General features: G+C 41.6%; 2 protein-coding genes across 8 annotated transcripts; both read left to right on the top strand.

Annotated features, from left to right (window-relative positions):
• Positions 1-520: 520 nt before the first annotated feature.
• On the top strand, positions 521-6,923 carry LOC108025774 (protein no-on-transient A). The gene is made up of 5 exons (XM_017096372.3): positions 521-964; positions 2,535-3,876; positions 4,361-4,681; positions 4,750-4,805; positions 6,385-6,923. The coding sequence occupies exons 1-5, from the start codon at positions 614-616 to the stop codon at positions 6,490-6,492; spliced, it is 2,178 nt and encodes a 725-aa protein (XP_016951861.1). The 5' UTR covers positions 521-613; the 3' UTR covers positions 6,493-6,923.
• Positions 6,924-12,301: 5,378 nt separating this feature from the next.
• On the top strand, positions 12,302-22,012 carry LOC108025785 (furin-like protease 2). 7 transcript variants are annotated; one of them, XM_017096412.3, is made up of 17 exons: positions 12,302-12,432; positions 14,481-15,400; positions 15,835-15,939; positions 16,009-16,084; positions 16,157-16,257; positions 16,532-16,666; positions 16,732-16,891; positions 16,956-17,259; positions 17,319-18,536; positions 18,598-18,785; positions 18,855-19,011; positions 19,069-19,343; positions 19,894-20,179; positions 20,243-20,442; positions 20,506-20,793; positions 21,053-21,276; positions 21,350-22,012. In XM_017096412.3, the coding sequence occupies exons 2-17, from the start codon at positions 14,612-14,614 to the stop codon at positions 21,755-21,757; spliced, it is 4,914 nt and encodes a 1,637-aa protein (XP_016951901.1). In that variant the 5' UTR covers positions 12,302-12,432; positions 14,481-14,611; the 3' UTR covers positions 21,758-22,012. The 7 variants fall into 7 exon arrangements, with proteins under 7 accessions (XP_016951901.1, XP_016951900.1, XP_016951899.1 ...); XM_017096411.3 differs by having other exon boundaries at positions 16,157-16,266; XM_017096410.3 differs by having other exon boundaries at positions 16,009-16,257.
• Positions 22,013-22,155: the final 143 nt, after the last annotated feature.

Below are 22,155 nucleotides of genomic sequence, written 5' to 3'. Positions count from 1 at the left end.
GCTCGTACGGCAGCGATATTCTCGTCCGATCGCCTTGGTCGACTTTTATTTGGCCTCTTCGGATTAGAAAGAGCCTCACCAGTCGTAAATCTTTCGTATAAACGCTTAATGGTGTTCTTAGAAGGCGCACTTTTCACATTTTTTAATTTTTTAAAAGCACGTTGAGTTGAATGTAAATTTCAACTATTTCAGAGCGCTCGCGTGGCGTGTATTGTTCCATGGTAAAAATCTACTTGGACTGACGCTTCAAACGCGGTATGTCATTAAGCGATCTGGCATCTCTGTCAAAAGCTATGGCGCCCTGTATATATTTATATAATATATTTTTATTTTCAATGATTTTTGAATTCTTTAATATGCCCTTTAATTTAGATAATATCAATATTTAAAAAATCATTTGAAAGTGCAAGACTTCGCATCTGTGCACTTGTTCCATTCCACTCGTACCAGAATCTACATGGTGGCGCCCTCTTGGCATGTACTCGCGTAATCGTTTCACTTGCTGCGTTCCGGTTACAGTCAATTCCGATTTACTCATTACAAGTACAACTTTGAGGTCGGTCTGTACGCGTTGTAACAAAGCAATATTTTTCAAAGATAAATACATTAGAAAATGGAGAGTGCGGTGAAACTGGACAACAAGGCCACGCCGTTGCCCCAACGCCAGCAGCGGGGCAACCAGCCAGCCAATAAAAACCTCGGCAAGCACAATGCCCCGAAGCAAAATGATTCTGCCGACGGAAGTCCGGCGGAGAAAAAGGCTCGATTCGGTGGACCAAACGCCCAGAACCAGAATCAGAACCAGAACCAAAACCAAAATGGTGCAGCGGGCGGTGCTCCCAATCAAAATAAGAACTTCGGAAATAAGGGCGGCTTCGCTGCCAACCGCAATCGCAACAATCAGAACCAAAACCAAAATCGTGGCGCAAATCAGAACCGGACCTTCCCAGCCGCTAATGCGAATGTAAGTAAATGATATGCTTGTTTTTCCCATACTTAATTCGAATATCCATGGAATATTGCCCTGTATACGTACATATTATACACGTCAGTAAATATTGAAAACGGTACATTCACGTATACATACGTACAAATTACTGTTGCAAATTTATTTATGTACAAATGCCCAGTTCCTTAGCATTCAAACGGTGATATGTGCGTACCCTTGCCTGTGCATACCGAATACATACAAAGTGAACCGCTGTGGCCAAATGTGCAAGTGCATACACATGTACATACACATGTTTTTTTTTTTGTGAGAAGAGAATTGCCGACATCTTGAATTTGATAATCCATTTTTTTTTTTATACAATTATGTATGTACATTGTACTGAGCATTTACCAAGTATTTGTTTTTGCGGTAAACGTTCCTTTCTCATATCGTTACCGATTTCTGTTGTTTCGATAACGATAATAAAATAACTAAAAAGTTTATCTTTTTTAAAGTATGTTTTAAACCAATAAAAATAATACTTCGTGCCTTAAAAGCAACAAAATCTTCAAAATCATGAGTATTTTCATTAATAAATGGCCATAATGTCATTGTTTTGTTGAAAAAATGTTCCCAAAAACTAAAAAATTAACGTTTGTTTTAATATTTAGCTACTTTTAAAGGCATTTTTATTTTCAATTTTTTCGCAAGGAAACATATGATTTGTTTGCACTTTTTCCACCCAATATCTTAATTGCAATCTAATAAGATGATAGAAATCCCAAGAGGGCGAAAAAATGTTCAATTAACTGTCAAAAAACCAATATGAAAAAATCGTACGTTCGCGAATGGTACATAATTTAATTTAAAAAAAGCTAATGGAGATATTTCCTTGGGAATGTTCCCATACGCATTTACATATATTTTAATCATTTCTTTTTAACACTTTGTATAATAAAAATTCCAAAAAATAGTAAATCAAAAATTTTTAAATATATGTACATAAGTTGTATTATTAGTAAAATATGAAATATAGATGATCTTATAGGGTATCGTACCACACATACATCATATTATATCAAAACATCTGACAGCTGTCAATAGGTCATATTAACTTCAAAGTTGTGGGAGAAAAGGTTACAAGTATCCCTGTGGCACACTTCACTTTTGTCAGTTCAATCGATTACTAAAAGGTTCCTATCACTACAACTTCAATAAATTATTCAAACTCTACCTGAGCTATGATTTGGAACGGTTGAAGTTGGAAATAGATAAGATAGTTTATGGTGTACTTTTCCGTGATTTTTATGGCCTGTTTTTTTACCTTTTAGCTCTGAACTTGACTTAAACAGGGTTTATCATCATGAACTCATGTACTCAAACAACTTCCATTTCATAGTTTGAGTAAAATAACAAGTAAGCTTAGAAGACCTTTCTTAGAAGTGAAAACCAAACGTTTTAAACACTGATTTATCATACGGTTTTTTTTTAAATGTGTCTTTAATTAAGGATCTCTGGAATTCGAATGTTTAGGAAGGGATTTTATATGTTTTCTTATTCTATGTTTAACTATAATTATAACAACTATATAATACCGATTTAGCAAAAGCCCAATAACGAAGCACCAAAGGCGGCCGTTGCCAATGCACCTGCCAAGGCGAATGAACCGGCAAATGCAGCTGCGAACCAAAATCAGCCGAACCAGAATGCCAACAAGGGCCAAAATCTGCGACAAGGGCCAAACCAAGGCCAAAATCAAGGCCAAAACCAAGGCCAAGGTCAGGGCAACCAAGGGGGTCAAGGAGGAAATCAGGGAGGTAATCAAGGAGGACCAGGAAATCAACGTGGACAAGGGAACCAGGGAAATCAAGGCGGTCCAGGACCTCATGGAGGACAGGGGATGCAAGGAAATCAAGGAGGTCAGGGAAATCAAGGCGGACAGGGAAATGGCCAAGGCTTCAGAGGTCGCGTCGCTGGCAACAACCAAGGCGGAGGTGGTGGCGGCGGAGGACCCCAGAACCAGCAACGGGACAACAGGAACCGTGGTCCACGCCCTGGTGGTCCTGGCGGCATGAATAACTCCAACATGGGCGGCGGAGGCGGCGGTCCCCGTGGCGGAGAGGACTTCTTCATTACCCAGCGATTGCGCAGCATATCCGGACCCACCTTTGAACTGGAGCCCGTTGAAGTGCCCACCGAGACCAAGTTCTCTGGCCGCAATCGCCTGTATGTGGGCAATCTAACTGGCGACATCACCGACGACGAGCTGCGCGAGATGTTCAGGCCGTACGGCGAGATCAGCGAGATCTTCTCGAACCTGGACAAGAACTTCACATTCCTAAAGGTCGACTACCATCCCAATGCCGAGAAGGCCAAGCGCGCTTTGGACGGCTCGATGCGAAAGGGACGCCAGTTGCGGGTTCGCTTTGCCCCCAATGCCACCATCTTGCGGGTGAGCAATCTCACGCCGTTCGTGTCGAACGAGCTGCTGTACAAGTCCTTCGAGATCTTTGGCCCCATCGAGCGGGCCAGCATCACCGTCGACGACCGTGGCAAGCACATGGGCGAGGGCATCGTGGAGTTCGCCAAGAAGTCGTCGGCCAGCGCCTGCCTGCGGCTGTGCAACGAGAAGTGCTTCTTTCTGACCGCATCCCTGCGTCCGTGCCTGGTGGATCCCATGGAGGTGAACGACGACAACGATGGTCTGCCGGAGAAGGCGTTCAACAAGAAGATGCCCGATTTCAACCATGAGCGCAGCATTGGTCCGCGATTCGCCGATCCCAACTCGTTTGAGCACGAGTACGGCTCGCGCTGGAAGCAGCTGCATAATCTGTTCAAGACCAAGCAGGACGCTCTCAAGCGGGAGCTGAAAATGGAGGAGGACAAGCTGGAGGCTCAGATGGAGTACGCTCGCTATGAGCAGGAAACTGAACTGTTGCGCCAGGGTAAGTTTGTCGCAAGTAAATCAGTTTTTTTTTCGATTTATTCTTATACATAAATTAAAAAGTCAACGAAACGAAAAGTTAAAAACAATTTTTTTACGAACATATACATTTCGTGGGATTTTTTACTGAAATTGTTGATGAGATTCATGATTTCTAGGCTTTAAGGAGAAGAGGAGCTCAAAAGAGAAATAAATAGAATATATCTTCATTATTTTTTCGGAGAATGTATATATAAAATGGAAATAACGAAAAAGACGACCGAAGAAAAATGTATTGTTCAATTTACCTGCAAGATACATTTGTTTTATATCTATTATCTTGAGAAAGAGATTCATCATTACGGAATTTGGTTTGTTTTAACTATGAATTGGTAATGTGATGCTTTAAGAATTTCTACAAAATTGCCTAATGAGCATATATATTATAAAAAAAGATTGCAAAACCATCTGCACTTCTCGAATTAACGCATCTGCCCACTTTCCAGAGTTGAGGAAGCGCGAAGTGGACAACGAGCGCAAGAAGATGGAGTGGGAGCTGCGCGAGAAGCAGGTCGAGGAGATGCGCAAGCGCGAGGAGGAGACAATGCGGCGGCATCAGAGCGAGATGCAGAGCCACATGAATCGCCAGGAGGAGGACCTCCTGCGCAGGCAGCAGGAGAACACACTGTTCCTGCAGGCGCAGCAGCTCAACTCGTTGCTCGATCAGCAGGAGGGATTTGGCGGCGGTGGTGGCAACGGCGGCGGCAACAACTCCAGTTTTGACAACTTTGGAGGCAACAGCAATTCACCATTTGAGGTTTTCAGAGGTAGGGACATCGTGTTATACGTAACTTTGATTCCCGTTCTAATCACCATTTCATTCTGTACACCGTAGGCAATAACAACAACAATTCCACAATGATTGGAAACAATTCGGGTCCGAATACACAGGTATGTTCAAGTCCTAGCTACAGCCTCACCAGATATTTAATAACCACCAGATTAGTGGTAGAGCCTTCTGTCTATCGCTCTCATAGAAGCGTAACCCAATACATCTAACTCATACAAAAGAATGGAGAATGCGAACCCTTCTCTGACAGTTCTTCAGGACTGTTTTCCAAAAACACCTAAAAATTATCTTACCTTTATGGGAAATTTTGGGCATAAAGAGATTTAATCAGTTTCAATCTCTACAGAAGATTATTTCTTTGAAAGCGCCGAATTCTCGAGCGCTGTAAGCATACACTTTATGTAAATCAAGATTTAAGGCTGGGAATGCATTACCTATGAATTTTAACTTTGAACACAATATTTAGGGGGCTGCCGCTCTTCTCTTTCATATATACAGGGTGGCTGATGAATATTGCTACTTTAAGAAACTCAAATAACTTTTTTTAGTCTATGGAAATAATTCTTTTTTATTTATGTTGAAGAAAACGATCAGTTGGGTACTGGATATTCCAAGAGTATTGCTTTTATTTTCTGTATTTAATGGAAAAAGGTCAGGCGACCTGGGGACCACAGGTGCTTTGTGGTGGTTTCTTGTTATATTCTTTAAAACTTGGGTGCAATTCTTGTAGCAATTCTCCCACAATAGATTGGGCTGTGTGTGTGGAATTTATCGTCTTATAAACACCACACCAAATGGTGAATAATTCTGTGTAGAAAAAGTCTTCCTTCAAGGAAGTAAAGTTCTCGAAATATCTATGGGTCTGGGGAAAACTATTTATGCCGGCAAGTCTGCAAAGAAGTTTAAAAGTTTAAGTTAAAGTTTTTGGGCTCTACGGTCTGTAATGACTGATGCAATGACATTTTGTCTTTTATTTGTGTGATTAACATTCACGGGGAGGCTTTTAAATGTGTGTGACGACTCCAGTTGTATGCTGTACGTCGGCAGAGGCTGAGCAGAGCTATTTCCTATGACCGCTTAATGGAACGCAACCTTGGGTTATTATGTATTACGGATCGTGGCGAAACGTGGCCCTATATTCTCTTCAAAACGAAACTATGGACTCAAGTAAATAAAAAACCTAATATCATTTTGAATCTATAAAAACGAAAAAATGAGCAGATTACTTCAATAGAAAAAAGTTATTAACATTTTCTGGTAGCGGCTTTCATCAGCCATTCTGTATATATCCAAATATATACATTAAAGTGTATATTATTTATACAAAAACTGGGATGCATTTAGGACTTTGGGGAGTTAATTATTTTATGTTTTTGCTTTATTTGAATCCTCACAGTCCAAAGTAGCAACATTCATTTGTTGCGAATCTTGTGATGGTATACGAAGTGAAATCCTTTATTTATTTCGACATACCAAACAGATGGAGGGGAATCAATAAAATCGTTTTGGGGATTACGTATATGGGTATTTATTGGGTCTGAGGTGGGCCACCGATGTAGAATTATACTTTATCAGTGTGCCCATATTTTTGATACCATTTCCTTTCTCCCCTTTTAAAATTGGGTTCACCCTGGCTAATGCAACACTCAATTGAACCATTGTATTTCATTGCTTGAATAGGACTCCTTCGCTTTTGAATTTGGGGTTAACAATATGAACCAAGGCGGCAATCAACGCGGAAATAATGGCGGAGGAAATAATGTCCCATGGGGACGCCGACGTTTTTAGACACTGGAGCATACATATGAGGATGAAAAATAACGTACTCTCTCAATTATTGATTACGTTTCACCTTTCTGACCTAGCTTGTTCGCGAGTGAACAAAATAAACTAGCATAAATGGATCGTCTAATCGAATGCACCCCCATATGATTTGATTAACCACTTAGTCAAATACTATCAATCGGTCCTAATAAGAGGCAACTATAAAACTATGACACGCAAAGGATGAACCTTACAAAATACGCAATCCAAATCCCAAAATGATTGTTTTTAAGTGCAGTATTGCACCAAAAAAAAAATAAGTAGAAGCCATTACGTGCATCTATTTAATCATAATGATAATTTTAAATTATGTATGTGGTGACTACATTCTCCAAATATGATTCTTTTTTTATCCATAATTCAAATTAAATATATACAGATATATTACTAATCGACTTGCTGAATTTGAAGATGAAAATATTTTAATTTATCTGTAAAACGTCGAAAATGGTGAGTATTCCGGATGAGCGCACGGACCGCAAGCTCCATCTGGTGTGGATCCTTCTCCTGTTGAAATCGTTCGATGTGCACAAATGGAACTTCGTGTTACATCTATGCTTTCCGAATAGTCTTTTTTTTTTACTTATGATTTAAAATGTAGTAAAAATATTAGACGAATATCGAAATTCAGTCATGCGTTCACTCTAAATTAACCATTGTCATTGTACACGCATTTTGCTACTACTACTAGATAAATAAAATTGAAATTAAAGAGCTATTATTTGTCTTCACATTTTTTTTGCCACTTCAAGTGAAAACTAAAAAAAATCGGGGAGGTTTGCAAAACTATATTGTTGAAATGCACCTAACTTTAAACAGTAAATTTTAATATGCTTTTTTATTTTTCTTAGTTTCTTAAAAAGATTTTTGTTTTTTTTATTTTGAATTAGTGGTATTGTGCTTTATTTTTACCTTTTCAAATATGGCTATTTTAAAGTGGGAAGATCTGGCAACACTGTCAAAATTGTAAGGGGACTTGAACCTTTTTATTTGGTTTTGGAAAGAAAACGGACAACAGTTGGCTTTAATGACACTGTAAAATGAGTTTCCCAATTCCTGATACAGCAGGAAAGTAAGCTAAAAAAAAATGATCAATATACCGATTTTTTTATAGGATGGATAATAATTCTATACCTATATTTCGTGTTTCAAGTGTAAAAACGCTTATTTTTACAATAATGCTAAAAATATTTAACAGAGTTAAAATGTTATTTGTTCATTGTTTAATCACTTTAAATTTTTCCATTCCCATATATTAATGCTTATTGTACGCATTTTAAAAAGGACAGAATTTTTACGCTTCACAGAGTATTCCATGGTAATGAACCATAACCATTAAAATAAAAAATGTGAATGTTTCCCTTTCAATTTTTAATTAATAAATTCAATTAATCCAACAAAATATTGATACATCACTCAAAACTGGGTAAGAAAAATCTAAGAGAAATCTCTCTCGACCAAATTTAGTTGAAAAATTACAATGGGGACAACTAAATTGTACATAGCGTTTCGTGCGGCCTAAACTTTTTTATTTGGGATTTGTCTGTGCTGATAATAATAACTTTCTTATAACCTAGCAGATATTTGCCAAAAAATTGCAACGATTCGATAGGGAAAATTAAAAGCCATTGGGGTGTAGTCACATTTCCCGTGTTAAATAAGGATTTAAATTATTAAATCGAGACTTATTCGGTTCAATTGATTTGGCCCTAAAAAGTTTACCACCTTCAAAAATGACGTTTATAAGAAAGTATCTTCTACATTAAACATTTATGCATGGGATCGCTCCCTAAAAATGCTTTATCTTTCTCAGTTTTGGCAATAATTACTTCAAGTTCTGACATCAGAGTTTTTCAACCTAGCTGCAGTATGGTATAAGCTTTTTCGAAACTGCAATTTGTTTTATTATTTCTTTAAATTTTCCGTTTTTGTTTCGTTAACTGAATTATTAAATTAGTGATATAGATATCATGCTTACTCAATTAAAAAAACAACAAACTAAGCACAAAAGAAACATCTATTGGGTGTACAATGCAATCGAAGCAGTTATATATTTTGGTATTGGTGACTACTTTGACTATTGGTTTTCGGGAGAAGATTGACACGTCTAATTGTGATTATTGTGGGATAACAACGTCTGGCGTTTTCTCAAAGAAAATGCTCTCCGAGAAGGATGATTATTTGAATACCATGGCGATTGGGAAAAGGTAATACCTGCCCTTGTGAAAATGTATTAATTTCCTTCCCTACAGCTAAAATAATTTAATTATTATTGAAGTTTTTTTACAGGTTTATTTAAAGAATGTGATGACTTACATCTTATAGCATGTACCATAAACGATGGAATCATTTTAGATGGAACATTGCAGTACTTCGTGTGACATTACGAAGTACAAAAGTACTAGGTTTTACGATTTTTTGGGAGAAGGGATTTCCCCGATCTTTAGGGGTTGGGATCGGACATTCAAACACATTAAAAGGAACTTCATATTTTATGGATGAATATTATGCCTCCGGGCCTTAGACTTCTTGAAAAATATATGTTATTTTTTTTCTGAAAGCTTTTTAACATTAAACGTTGTAACACAAAAACCTTATTCATTATAGGTGTTGATTTTAACAATTATTGAGTAAGTGGTTGACCAATTACTATGATAAGAAGTTTAACCATGAAAGAGTAAGGGTGTTACTTCTTTTGTAAGTCTCAACCGAAAAATCCTGGTACTTCTTAAAAATATGTATTCAAATTTTCAGAATGGTAAGGCCTTTCGGTCAAATTTATTCAGATCTGTTCGAATTATTCAGAATATAATTTTATCTTATTTTAAAGTCTTTTGTCGGCTATATGATTAAGCCAAACGACAAGTTATTTGTTTTTTTTTTAGAGTCATATGGTTGTTTTATATAAAATACGGGGGAATGGGAAAAAACGCTCTGCAATGGATGATCAAACAGCAATATATCGACGCAATTAATTAACAAAATACATCGGACAAATTCACTGCAACGTTTATAATACGTACTCGTCTTCAAATTAAACCACAAAGTGGAACAGGTTTAATTATGGTCTTTATTATGGGTCTGCTTGTCTTATAAAGGTGTTAGTCCCCATCTATTGAATTTGAGTCATCATTTTTTTTACAGTTAAAAAAATTTTCATTATTAGATTGGACAACTGAAAGAATTGCCGCTCCATTGGATGGGGCCTTCCAAAGGAAATATCTGAAAAAAATCGCATTACTTCTATTTTTCTTCTTATTAATGTAGATTGTCGCTTTATACGACTTTGGGATATGCTTTTGAATTTTGTTGATGTGGGATAATGCAGATATCCTATCGATCTGGGTACATTTTTTTAAAGTTCCTTATGTTTAACATACGTTTTTAAATTAATTTGAAATTAAAAACAGATTTTCAAACGGTTTTGGGTACATTATTAAAATCAGACTGATATTCGACTTATCGATTAAAGTTAATGGAGCTTGGCTATTTAAATAGCCATTTTTAAACAGACAAACTACTCAACGAAGGATTTTATTTTGAAAGAAGACATGGGGGAATTGTTCTAAACAAACCTACGATCCAGTATGTTTAAAATAATTAACAAAAGTGATCAAACAGAAATCATGAAAAATCGAAACCGATTTTTGTGATTGGATTATCGATAAAAGGTTTTCATGTTCGACCCATAAAGATTCTTAATTGGCAAGGTGTGCCTCTACAGAAACTCGACAATTTTGGAATGGGCACGGCGCAAACCGCTAAATGCCCAATTTGTTTTATGGATGAGATTCTTCGTCTGGATTTTTTTGGGGTCGAGCCAGCGATTTGCTGTTTTTTTCGACGAAACTCTTCAGCTTTGGCCGAAGATGTATTCTCAAGATTGCAATTATGGTGTCTTTGCTCGCAAAACAAGTCTACACACAAGTCGACTGGCAGCAAAGCGCTAACATAAATCAGGTAATCTATATTTAATAGTATCCAGCACTTTAAAGCTATAAGGTGTTTTCTTAAAAATTCTACTGTTCGATCAACGTTGCTTGGTTTTTTGGCCGATCAACGTGGGTTTTTTCTGTCCATTTTCTGTTTTTTGCAGCCTGCTCTTAAATACGCTGCATTTTAAAGCGGACATTTCGAGAATATTTGACTAATCCGTTTTGTGTTTGCAGGAGATCAAACGACTGGACGATGCCTTACTTGGTTTTGCCACAGACGTCTACCCTCCAGATTTGCCTTCGGATATAATGGCCTTCGTATTTCAGCATGTATCAACTGAATTGTTTAACACAAAAATTGTAAACTGTTTTTGTTTCTCCAAAAACCGCACTCAGTTAAATGCTGAACCAAGTTTCATTAAAAAAATCCATATGATACTGATAAAGGCTTCTTGTTATTATTTAGGGGGAGTTCGGCATTACTATGGAGATGTAGTATTACCATAACGAAAGTTAAATGTACGAAAATATAATTTTGAACTTATTTTACAATACTGCATATCTACCACGGTTAAAACTTGTGATCTTCCATTACAATCAAATTTGAATACATAACCTCAAAGAGGAACAGCTGTTTTATGCTGAAGGATACTAACAAAGATCGCCGATCTGGCAACACTGCATCATAGCTGCAGATATTTACAGGCGGATAAGGTAACGGTTATGTTTGTTCTGCCTCCTGAGTCACTCCCTAACGGTGCAATGCGACCGGAAATTGAGGTTTTTAAGTATCTTTAAAAGGTTTTTTTTTTAATTTTTTTAAATTTTTCGACATTTTGAAATGCATTGTACATGAAATGGGTCCTCTACATCCAAGCATTTTTAGCTCAGTGCACCTCAATTGGCGCCCAGTTAAAGTTTGTGTATTACTACTTCCCATTGGAAACAACCATAACCTGTCCTAACCGCGAATAATTGTTTAATGGTAAAGCAGATCTTTAAAAGCGGCTCTTTGCCTTCACATTTCTATGCATGTGTATGGGTGCTTGTAGTATGTGTGTATGCATGTCCATGGGACTTGCCAAAATCTTCGGCCCGCTTACATACAGACAAGCATGTTCGTACTGGAGGATTTGTTTTTTTTTCAGGTCAAATAAAAGCGGAAAATGAAAACGCTAACCTCTGCTAACCAAAACCAATAACAACAACAACAACAGCGAAAACGAAAACCTTGCTGCCGCTAAATGTTATCTCTTGTTTGAATGTCAGCGCTTAGAGAGCGTCTTCGCACGTCTGTATGTCTGTATGTGCCTGGGTGTGTACACATACAAAAGTCAAGCTTCCAACGGTCCGCTCGTTCGTTTGTATGTACGTATGTAGGTGCGGTATGTACAACTTGGCTTGCACGAAAGTTTCGGTTTCCTATCGAAACACGTCTTAAATGTGTATTTATCATCATGGTGTACGGCAAACGGCATGGGGGGGCAGCAGTTGTGCACGTCTGTGTGCGTGCGTACGTAATACTTAATATTTTTTGTTACAGCACAAGTTGCGTGTTATGTTTTGCATTTTGTTTTGAAAGCTCCGAAAGCTGTGCTTTCAATGCATAAACATGGTATGTACATACAAACTACGAACTAAAATCTATGTAGCGTACATACATATGAATGTGTTTGATTGCACGACTGCCTGTCCGTATGTACGAGCGAAGCGTTTGCCGTGTGTTTGTGTATGCGGTTAGCACAAATCCAGCGAGAAAGAAACAGAAAACAAGTGGCAGCAACAACACCGCTGGCCATAGCCGTGTCTATATATGTATATGTATGTATTAACTTCAAAATAAAGTTCAGTTTAAGCTGGAGCGCAGTCGAGGTTGCGTCGTTTGTTCGTTCGGTTCGGTCGGTTTTCGGTCGGTTCGGATTTTTAGTCCTATATGTACGTTGTCGGCTAGTTCCTATATGTACGCATGGTAAGCACGCGTTCTCTTTCGCTTCGATTCCCCAAGTTTCAGTTTCAGTCGCATTCGCTGCCGCAGTCTCAGTCTCAGTTTCAGTTTTCAGTCGTTTCGATTGCAAGTTTAAAGCCCTGTTGTGTCTGCACTTCTGTGATTTATTTCCAAAATGTGAAGCCGAAATTCATTTTCAACTCGTAATACTCAATAATACTTTGGCTTACATCGATTTCGATGCCCAGTGATGTATGTAAAAGGAGTGCACAGCATACAGATGCACTTATGCATTACGTGATTTCATACATATGTATGTGCCATCGAAATGGCAACTCTTACGCATAAAGTTGCGAATGTGTATAAAGCCACACACACACACACGCACACACCCGCATACATCAGTTTTTATACATTATCAGGCGCATCATATATACGCGGACGAAAATAAGGTGGCTTTGTGGCTTATTTATTGTTGTTTTTCGTGCGAAATTGGTGTGATTAAATGGAGATGTGTGATTTTATAAACATGTGGGAAATACACAGAGATAGAGCGAAAGAGAGGGCCGTTGGCAGAAGCCTAACTTGCATATATCTATGTGTGTGTATGTTTAATGCTTAGACACACCGACGTGCATATTCGGCAAAAGCGAAGTATGTATGTACGCACAGACATGCTTTACTTTATATGATTTATAAGCGAATGGCACAGTAAAACAGAAACCGGAATCGATGTATGTACATATGATACTGTTGATATGAAACCGTAACCAATATTTGCCAGCCTTCTTATGTTGCATGTACGTCTGGCCATGTATGTAACTGCACATAACTGCATATCCTATGTACCCATGGATATGGCATAAACATATGTATGCCGCCAGGAAATTTAGAAGAAGCGGTACCCATGTACAGATGTACGTAGCGTATATGCAGGGCGTCATGTGCATGCATATATTAAGTTTTAATTGGAAACGCATATGGAATATTTAAACAGTTCGATTACAACATCCCCTTTCTTTTTGGAGGGGATCTTAAGTTCCAATTTTGGAATAGCCCTTGGGTTTTATAGGGAAACCCAAACTTTCCTCTATATCAATTATGTTTTTATATTTATAAAGAAAACCAATCTTAATATTATATTATGTTATGTTTTTACTATTATTATTATGATGTTCTATTGAACGGTTATAATGGATCCTTGATAATAGTAGTATTGAACGGTTATAATGGATCCTTGATAATAGTATTATTATTATTGTGGATTAAAAAGTTTATATAATAGTGTTAATATTATAATTATGATCATCTATTGAAAGGTTGTAATGGATCCTTAATAATCGTAGTATTCAACGGTTATAATGGATCCTTAATAATAGTATTATTATTATTATTGTATATTAAAAAGTTTATATAATAGTGTTGATATAATAATTATGATAATCTATTGAAAGGTTGTAATGGATCCTTAATAAAAGTATTATTATTATAGATAGACAACTTTATAAAACTAGACTAACTTATGTGATACAGGCAACAGGGCCTTCGGTTATAGTATTATATTATGTTATGATGAAGGATCCTTATATCTTCCATAAACCTCATCAAGTTGAAGTAACTTCACTATCGAAATAGTGAATGCCTGTATTTCGAAAACCAATTTAGAATGGGACTTTGCACAATGCACACAAATGGCAGGCGGCCAATTGGATCTGCCAGCTGTTTTTTGTAATTGTTAGGATAGAAAAACGATAGAAACGATGTACAGGTATAATATTTATAATAACTGATGGCCATACAAGATTACTCACTGCTAACACTTAGCCGGGTGCTTCCCCCCAGATGATTCTGTTGTGTCACCCCACGAACAATGGCACATCGCAAATAGGCACCTCATTAATAAGTAAGCACCACACCACCACAGCACCAACTCCATCGCTTTTCAGCCATACTATCAGTGGAATATGATTCATTGTGGCATATTGGCCACAAACCCCACGTTTAACCGGTCCCAAGGTTCCATTTGCACATCCCATAGCCATGCGAATAAAGTGCTTTCTTGTTCTTTGCAGACACCAGATCGTCGGCTAGCAGATCAAAAAGATAGATTCATGAGTACGACAACAGGAAAGGGACACGTCGCACACGGACTCTTCGGGAGAATCAAACTACCTTAATACTATTAGCTAAATCCTAGTTGAATATGTCAAATAAAGGGTCCATCGGTGGAGTGGCATGCACGTCGCCACAGATCGACACAGATCAATGGTCCGCCTTGGAGAAACAGAGGCAGATGGACCCGGCACCAGGTCCATCCTGCTGTGGTGGCCTTAACAAATCTCTCGGAGAGCCAACGTACCGCAAGATCGGACGGCGAAAGATACTCCAGGTCCACGTCCACGACCCCGGAACGACGGCGAATGCAACGGCGAAACTCAATAGAATCTATTTATGTACATTTAACCGGATGGCACAGAGCTGTATATATTTTGTATTATTTTTAGTAATCCTAAGCCCAAATACTAGTTGTGCTCTGCGGAGCAGTGGCGCCGAGACTCACAATTATGCCGGAATACTCAGCAACAGTAGTAGAACAACAACAACAGCAACAACAACCAGGCCATCGTTCCACGATGATGGCGATAGCCACGGCTACAGCAATAGCCAGAGCAATAGCTTCATCCACAGCACCTCACCCAAGGTCGCCTCCGGCCTCCGGGGAGGTGAGAGAGCAGGTCAAGCACAGACCATTAGTGGCGGCAAGTACGATGATAATAACTATGAAAATACTCACACAAATGCCAGTGCGAAAGATGAGAAGGCTGAGCAGCAGCTGGCGAACAGCCTCGACTTCGACGGGGTCGATATGTTTGGCGCCTTCAGTATTCCCGAGGAGGCGATATACACCAACGAGTTCGCCGTCAACATTCCAGCTGGCCAGCAAGTGGCCGACGTCATAGCCAGCAAACATGGGTTTATCAACAAGGGACAGGTGAGCCATCCAGTTTTTTCAAGAGGGTTGAGTTCGAGATCTTACCTAGCACGTAACTCACAAATCAAGGGTGATTTAAGATCTAGACGAGATTTCCTTATATGTATATTTATGTTTTACATACTTTATCTATGCTAATGCTATCATTATTATATCATAATAGTACTTGGAATCAAAACACCTAATTAGAAATCAATATATAGTTACATAAATCGAAGATAAGATGTTTAAGAAGTGTTGTCTAAGATTATTGGGATGTTCTTAGATTCTTAGAATTATATAGAATTATATATATATATATATACTATATCTTCAATCTTATATACTATCTTAAAAAAACTTGAAAATAAAGCTATCTTCTTATGATTTTTATTAGATATACTGGCAACCCTCCTAGTCAGCCATCCTGATAATATCTCCTTCCCTTCCTTTAGATTGGATCCCTGGACAACTATTACCTGTTCCAGCACCATCATGTATCAAAGCGCTCCCTGCGCTCCAGCCGCAAGCACCAGGGAGCCCTGAAATCAGAGAGCGAGGTAAGTAGGATGCAGCAATACCCCATTATTATACTCCTACCAATTTGCCAATTTCCCTGCCCATTTCAGGTGAAATGGATGCAGCAGCAGCACGAAAAGGTGCGCCGGAAGAGGGACGGACCCTACCAGGACTTGCCCACCTACAGTCCGTATAACCTTTTACGCCAACCCGGCGGCTACGTAGTCGATCAGAATCCGCATCTTTCATTCTCCCCAGAGTCGCTATCGTTAGCCTCGCACTCGCCGCGCATGGAGTACCGGGACGTCAGCTCGCATTTTGTCTTTCCGGATCCGTTGTTTAAGGAACAGTGGTATCTGGTGAGTAAAGTATGTGATCATCTCTCACTTAAATGCATGCCTCATGAAACCATCTAGTCTAGAGTCCATTAATTCGCATTCGAGTAGTTTGTTTTTAACTCGTTCTGAAACCTTTCTAACCAAAGTGGATGGGAAATATTAAAAAACATAACTACTTACTTAATTTTGAGCTCTCTGCACTGTGATTGTGTCTAAGTACCCATGTTCCTAGACCATTTATAGACTTTTATATTTACTAACTCCTCTGTAATCTCCTATTTAACTTGTTCTGCAGAATGGTGGAGCCAAGGATGGCCTGGACATGAATGTGGGCCCTGCCTGGCAGAAGGGCTATACGGGCAAGGGCGTGGTCGTGTCCATTCTGGACGATGGCATTCAAACCAACCACCCTGATCTGGCCCAGAACTATGTAAGCATTAGCTTCACTATATATAGATTACACCTTTTAATCCTAAATAATATAATAAACCATAGGATCCCGATGCCTCCTTCGACATCAATGGCAACGACTCGGATCCCACGCCCCAGGACAATGGCGACAACAAGCACGGAACCCGCTGTGCCGGCGAGGTGGCCGCCGTGGCCTTCAATAACTATTGCGGCGTGGGCGTGGCCTACAATGCCAGCATTGGTGGTGAGTGATCCTGGTCATCAATCTTAACTGGAATCTATTTAATTTGTTTATTTTCTTCAATTAGGGGTCCGCATGTTGGACGGCAAGGTCAATGATGTGGTGGAGGCCCAGGCCTTGAGCCTGAATCCCGCCCACATTGACATATACAGCGCTTCCTGGGGACCCGAGGACGATGGCTCCACTGTCGATGGTCCTGGCCCCTTGGCGCGCCGCGCTTTCATCTACGGCGTGACCAGCGGGCGGCAGGGCAAGGGCTCCATCTTTGTGTGGGCCTCCGGCAATGGTGGCCGCTACACAGACTCGTGCAACTGCGATGGCTACACCAACTCCATCTTCACCCTGTCCATTTCCAGTGCCACCCAAGCTGGGTAAGTTTAGGGGAGAGCTTGGAAGGCAAGGATACTGATACTACTACTACTTTACACAGCTTCAAGCCCTGGTACCTGGAGGAGTGCTCCTCCACGCTGGCCACCACCTACAGCTCGGGGACGCCGGGTCATGACAAGAGCGTGGCCACCGTGGACATGGACGGACGCCTGCGACCCGACCACATCTGCACCGTGGAGCACACGGGCACGTCGGCCTCAGCGCCCCTGGCTGCCGGCATCTGTGCTCTGGCGCTGGAGGCCAACCCGGAGCTGACGTGGCGCGACATGCAGTACCTGGTGGTGTACACCTCGAGGCCGGCGCCGCTGGAGAAGGAGACCGGCTGGACGCTGAACGGGGTGAAGCGCAAGTACAGCCACAAGTTCGGCTACGGCCTGATGGACGCCGGCGCCATGGTGTCGCTGGCGGAGCAATGGTCGTCGGTGCCGCCGCAGCATATCTGCAAGTCGCGGGAGAACAACGAGGATCGGAAGATTGAGGGCGCCTTTGGCTACACGCTGGCCACGCACATGGACGTGAACGGGTGTGCGGGGACCATCAACGAGGTGCGCTACCTGGAGCACGTGCAGTGTCGCATAACCCTGAGGTTTTTCCCCCGAGGCAATCTCCGCATCCTGCTCACCTCGCCCATGGGCACCACCAGTACCCTGCTGTTCGAACGACCGCGTGACATTGTCAAGTCCAACTTCGATGACTGGCCCTTCCTGAGCGTGCACTTCTGGGGCGAGAAGGCCGAGGGCCGGTGGACCCTGCAGGTGATCAATGGCGGCCGGCGGCGCGTCAACCAACCCGGCATCCTGTCCAAGTGGCAGCTCATCTTCTACGGCACCTCCAGCCAGCCGATGCGCCTGAAGTCGGAGCTGCTCAGCAGCAGTCCCCAGCTGCGCAGCCCCATCGGCTCGAATCCCTTCCTCATCCCGTCGGCCTCGAACATCGGCCAGCCGGCCAACGAGGGTGGCAACTTCAACACGGACAGCTTTGCCGGCTACCTCAATTACCAGAATATCTTCAGCAGCGCTGGTTCCAATCCAGAGCCGGCCACAGCTACGCTGGATGGTCAGAATGTGACCGCTTCTGCCAGCTCGTCCGCGGAATCCGTTGGCTTTGCAGCCTCCGCTGCCCAGCTGGTGGCAGCACCGGATGCCAGGGATGGGGACAAGAAGATCCTGCACTCCTGCGACGCCGAGTGTGACTCCTCGGGCTGCTATGGCCGTGGACCCACCCAGTGCGTGGCCTGCAGCCACTACCGGCTGGACAAGTAAGAGATGCACTGTCGGTCAAGTGGTAGAGGCATCGCTAATCGTTCCCTGTTTCCACAGCACTTGCGTGAGTCGCTGCCCGCCGCGCTCGTTCCCCAACCAGGTGGGCATCTGCTGGCCCTGCCACGACACCTGCGAAACGTGCGCTGGCGCCGGACCCGACAGCTGCCTCACCTGTGCCCCGGCCCACCTGCACGTCATCGATCTCGCCGTCTGCCTGCAATTTTGCCCAGATGGATATTTTGAAAGTAATAGTTGACGATAAGAGTAGCATTTGAGCATGTTTTTAATGTGATTTTGTATATACCACCTTGCAGATAGCAGGAATAGGACCTGTGTGCCCTGCGAGCCCAACTGTGCCTCGTGCCAGGATCATCCCGAGTTCTGCACCAGCTGTGACCACCACCTGGTCATGCATGAGAACAAATGCTACTCGGCCTGTCCCTTGGACACCTACGAAACGGAGGATAACAAGTGAGTGGATGAAGGGATACATTTGGAATTGATAGTAATGCCTCTCTCCTGCAACAGATGTGCCTTCTGCCACTCGACGTGCGCCACCTGCAATGGCCCCACGGACCAGAACTGCATCACGTGCCGCTCGAGTCGATACGCCTGGCAAAACAAATGCCTTATTAGCTGTCCCGACGGATTCTACGCCGACAAGAAACGGCTGGAGTGCATGCCCTGCCAGGAGGGCTGCAAGACCTGCACCAGCAACGGAGTCTGCTCCGAGTGCCTTCAAAACTGGACGCTGAACAAGAGTGACAAGTGCATCGTGGCCGGCAGCGAGAGCTGCAGTGAATGTAAGCCCCAAGTACCCAAATTTATAAAAGTAATACCATTATTATTATCTTCAATCTGTTAGAAAGTAAAAGGTTGTGTTTTTGTAGTCCTTTTTGGTTTCTTTTTAATACTTAGAAATTTTTTTAATGAAGGTTATAATATATTTAAATGTTCCCATTTGTAGATAAAAATTGTAAGGATTTAAATCCAAATCTTAAGGAATTCATTTCTAAAAATTCCTGCTTTTCTAGTATTATAAGTCTACTCAGAAATTTCTATATACAATCCCTTAGATTGGATATGGTATGATTTTAAAGTAAAGTAAGTGTCATGAAAAAAGTAGTTTCCTTTTTTAGTTTTCTTTTTAATTAAAAAAGTTATTTTTCTTTTTAAGTACAATGCAAAAATATTTTATTGGAATTTTAAAAACTTTTTAAATATTAAATAATTCCAATCTATTGAGAATGAAGATCGTGTATTTTCATTCTAGATCCTAACTAAATTCTTATAAATCCCTCATATTATTCGATATTAAGGCTAATTTCGATCTTATGTTTCTTCTCCCCACAGCCGAGTTCTTCAGCCAGGCGGTGGGGCAGTGCAGCGCATGCCACGCCTCCTGCGCCAGCTGCAACGGACCGGCCGAGACGAACTGCATGTCCTGTGGCCCCAGTCGCCTGCTGGAGCAGAGCCGCTGTGTGAGCGGCTGCCGCGAGGGCTTCTTCATGGAGGCGGGCTCCGTGTGCTCGCCCTGCCTGCACACCTGCAGCCAGTGCGTTTCGCGGACGAACTGCAGCAACTGTTCCAAGGGTCTGGAGCTGCAGAACGGCGAGTGCCGCACCACCTGTGCCGATGGGTAGGCCACTAAACCTAATCCACTCTACCAACTGTATGTTAATGTGGGCCTTTGTAATTCCAGCTACTACAGTGACCGGGGCATCTGCGCCAAGTGCTACTTGAGCTGCCACACCTGCAGCGGGCCGCGGCGCAACCAGTGCGTCCAGTGCCCGGTTGGCTGGCAGCTGGCGGCCGGCGAATGCCATCCCGAGTGCCCCGAGGGCTTCTACAAGTCTGACTTTGGCTGCCAGAAGTGCCATCACTACTGCAAGACCTGCAATGGTACGTAAGCTTAAATGCTGCCTTCCTATATCAATTGATGACAATGGGCTGATCTGATTTAAGATGCTGGCCCACTGGCCTGCACTTCTTGCCCGCCACACTCGATGCTCGATGGCGGCCTGTGCATGGAGTGCCTCAGCTCACAGTATTATGATACCACGACGTCCACCTGCAAGACCTGCCACGACTCGTGCCGCTCCTGCTTCGGTCCTGGCCAGTTCTCCTGCAAGGCCTGTGCGGCGCCACTGCACCTGGACCAGCTGAACAGTCAGTGCGTGCCCTGCTGCCAGAATCAGACGCTGACCGAGAAGACCGCCGCTGCGCCCTGCTGCAATTGCGATGGAGAAACTGGTAAGGTTTTTTTGAGGGTAGCATAATTAAAAATGTATATTTATACCTTAGCTCATAGCTTGTCATCATGCCTTGTCTCAGGCATCTTCCCAATCTCCCGATGTTTAGGCATTATTACGCCGGCATAAATTCATCGGTTGTGGGTTGGGTATTTTTTAATAAAAAAGCTTCCTCAAATAAGCCAGGAAAAAAAATAATTTGTTTAATTTGTTCTCTGTAAATTTAAAATAATTATCATTTTATAAATAACTATTTCCAGGTGAATGCAAAGCTACCTCAACGGGCGGCAAACGGCGGACGGTAATCGGCAGTGGAAGTGCCTACAAGAGTGGCGAGCCTGAGCACGGAGCCTTCGAGAGCGGAGGCAATAGCAGGGAGTTTGTCCTGCGACTGGACTCACCTTTAACGGCCATCACAGCTATTGCTGTGGCCATCTGCCTCTTGATCATAACGATATTCTCCATTATATTTGCTGTTTTACAGGTAAGACTATCTAAGTTATTACTTTGTATAATGTCGCGTGTGAAATTTAATCCTTTCACTGTCTACTTTGCAGCGCAATAGCAACCATGTGTCGAGAAACTCAGTGAGGTATAGGAAAATAGCAAACACATCGTCGTCGGGGAGGCGAAAGAACTTGTCCGCCAAGCCCACCAACGATGCAAGATTCATTTTTAACATTGGCGAGGACGAAGACACAGACGGTGATAATTCCGAGGATGAGATGGACGGCCATGTGGTGGGCACCGATAGAAACAGGATCGTCTACGACCGCAAAGGCAAAGATCTGGGACACGAATTTTACATTGAAAGTACAAATGATATTGATGCGATCGAGTTTCACTGCAAAGGAGCGCAGAAAGCAGAGTCCCAGCCACGAAGGTGCAATGAGAGCGGAGGTGGTGATGAAGATGCTATTCATCCATCGACAACGAGCCGTACAAACATAAACATCCGTAGCTGATTGATTGATTGATTGTTTGATCGATGGACAACGCAACAGCGAACATAGATTGTACCAACAAGAACATTGATCTTGGTTTTCTTGCTCTGGACTAGTAAATTGTAACCTTGCTTTGAGGAATATAGCGAATCGAAATATTTAACATCTGAAAAATGATAAAAATTTATATGTGATTGTGAATTGTTTTTATATATATATTTGTAAATTTAATGTTTGTATTAAATTTTTATGAAAAATGTTATGTCAAGTTGAAAATGACAGTGTCGTTTTTATTGTTCCAGCCCATAGATCTTTTTTAAAGAGAAGATAGAATAGGCTTAGAGAAAAAACAGAAAATATCGCTTTCGATGCAAAAAATAGTCTTAGGATTTATTGTTTTTAGTTTAATAAATTTGAAA

This window comes from Drosophila biarmipes, chromosome X (genome assembly GCF_025231255.1).
Source record: "Drosophila biarmipes strain raj3 chromosome X, RU_DBia_V1.1, whole genome shotgun sequence".
In the NCBI taxonomy this organism is placed as follows: Eukaryota; Metazoa; Arthropoda; class Insecta; order Diptera; family Drosophilidae; genus Drosophila; species Drosophila biarmipes.
Note: the sequence above shows the minus strand (reverse complement) of the source record. Positions and strands in the feature narration are given on the sequence as shown.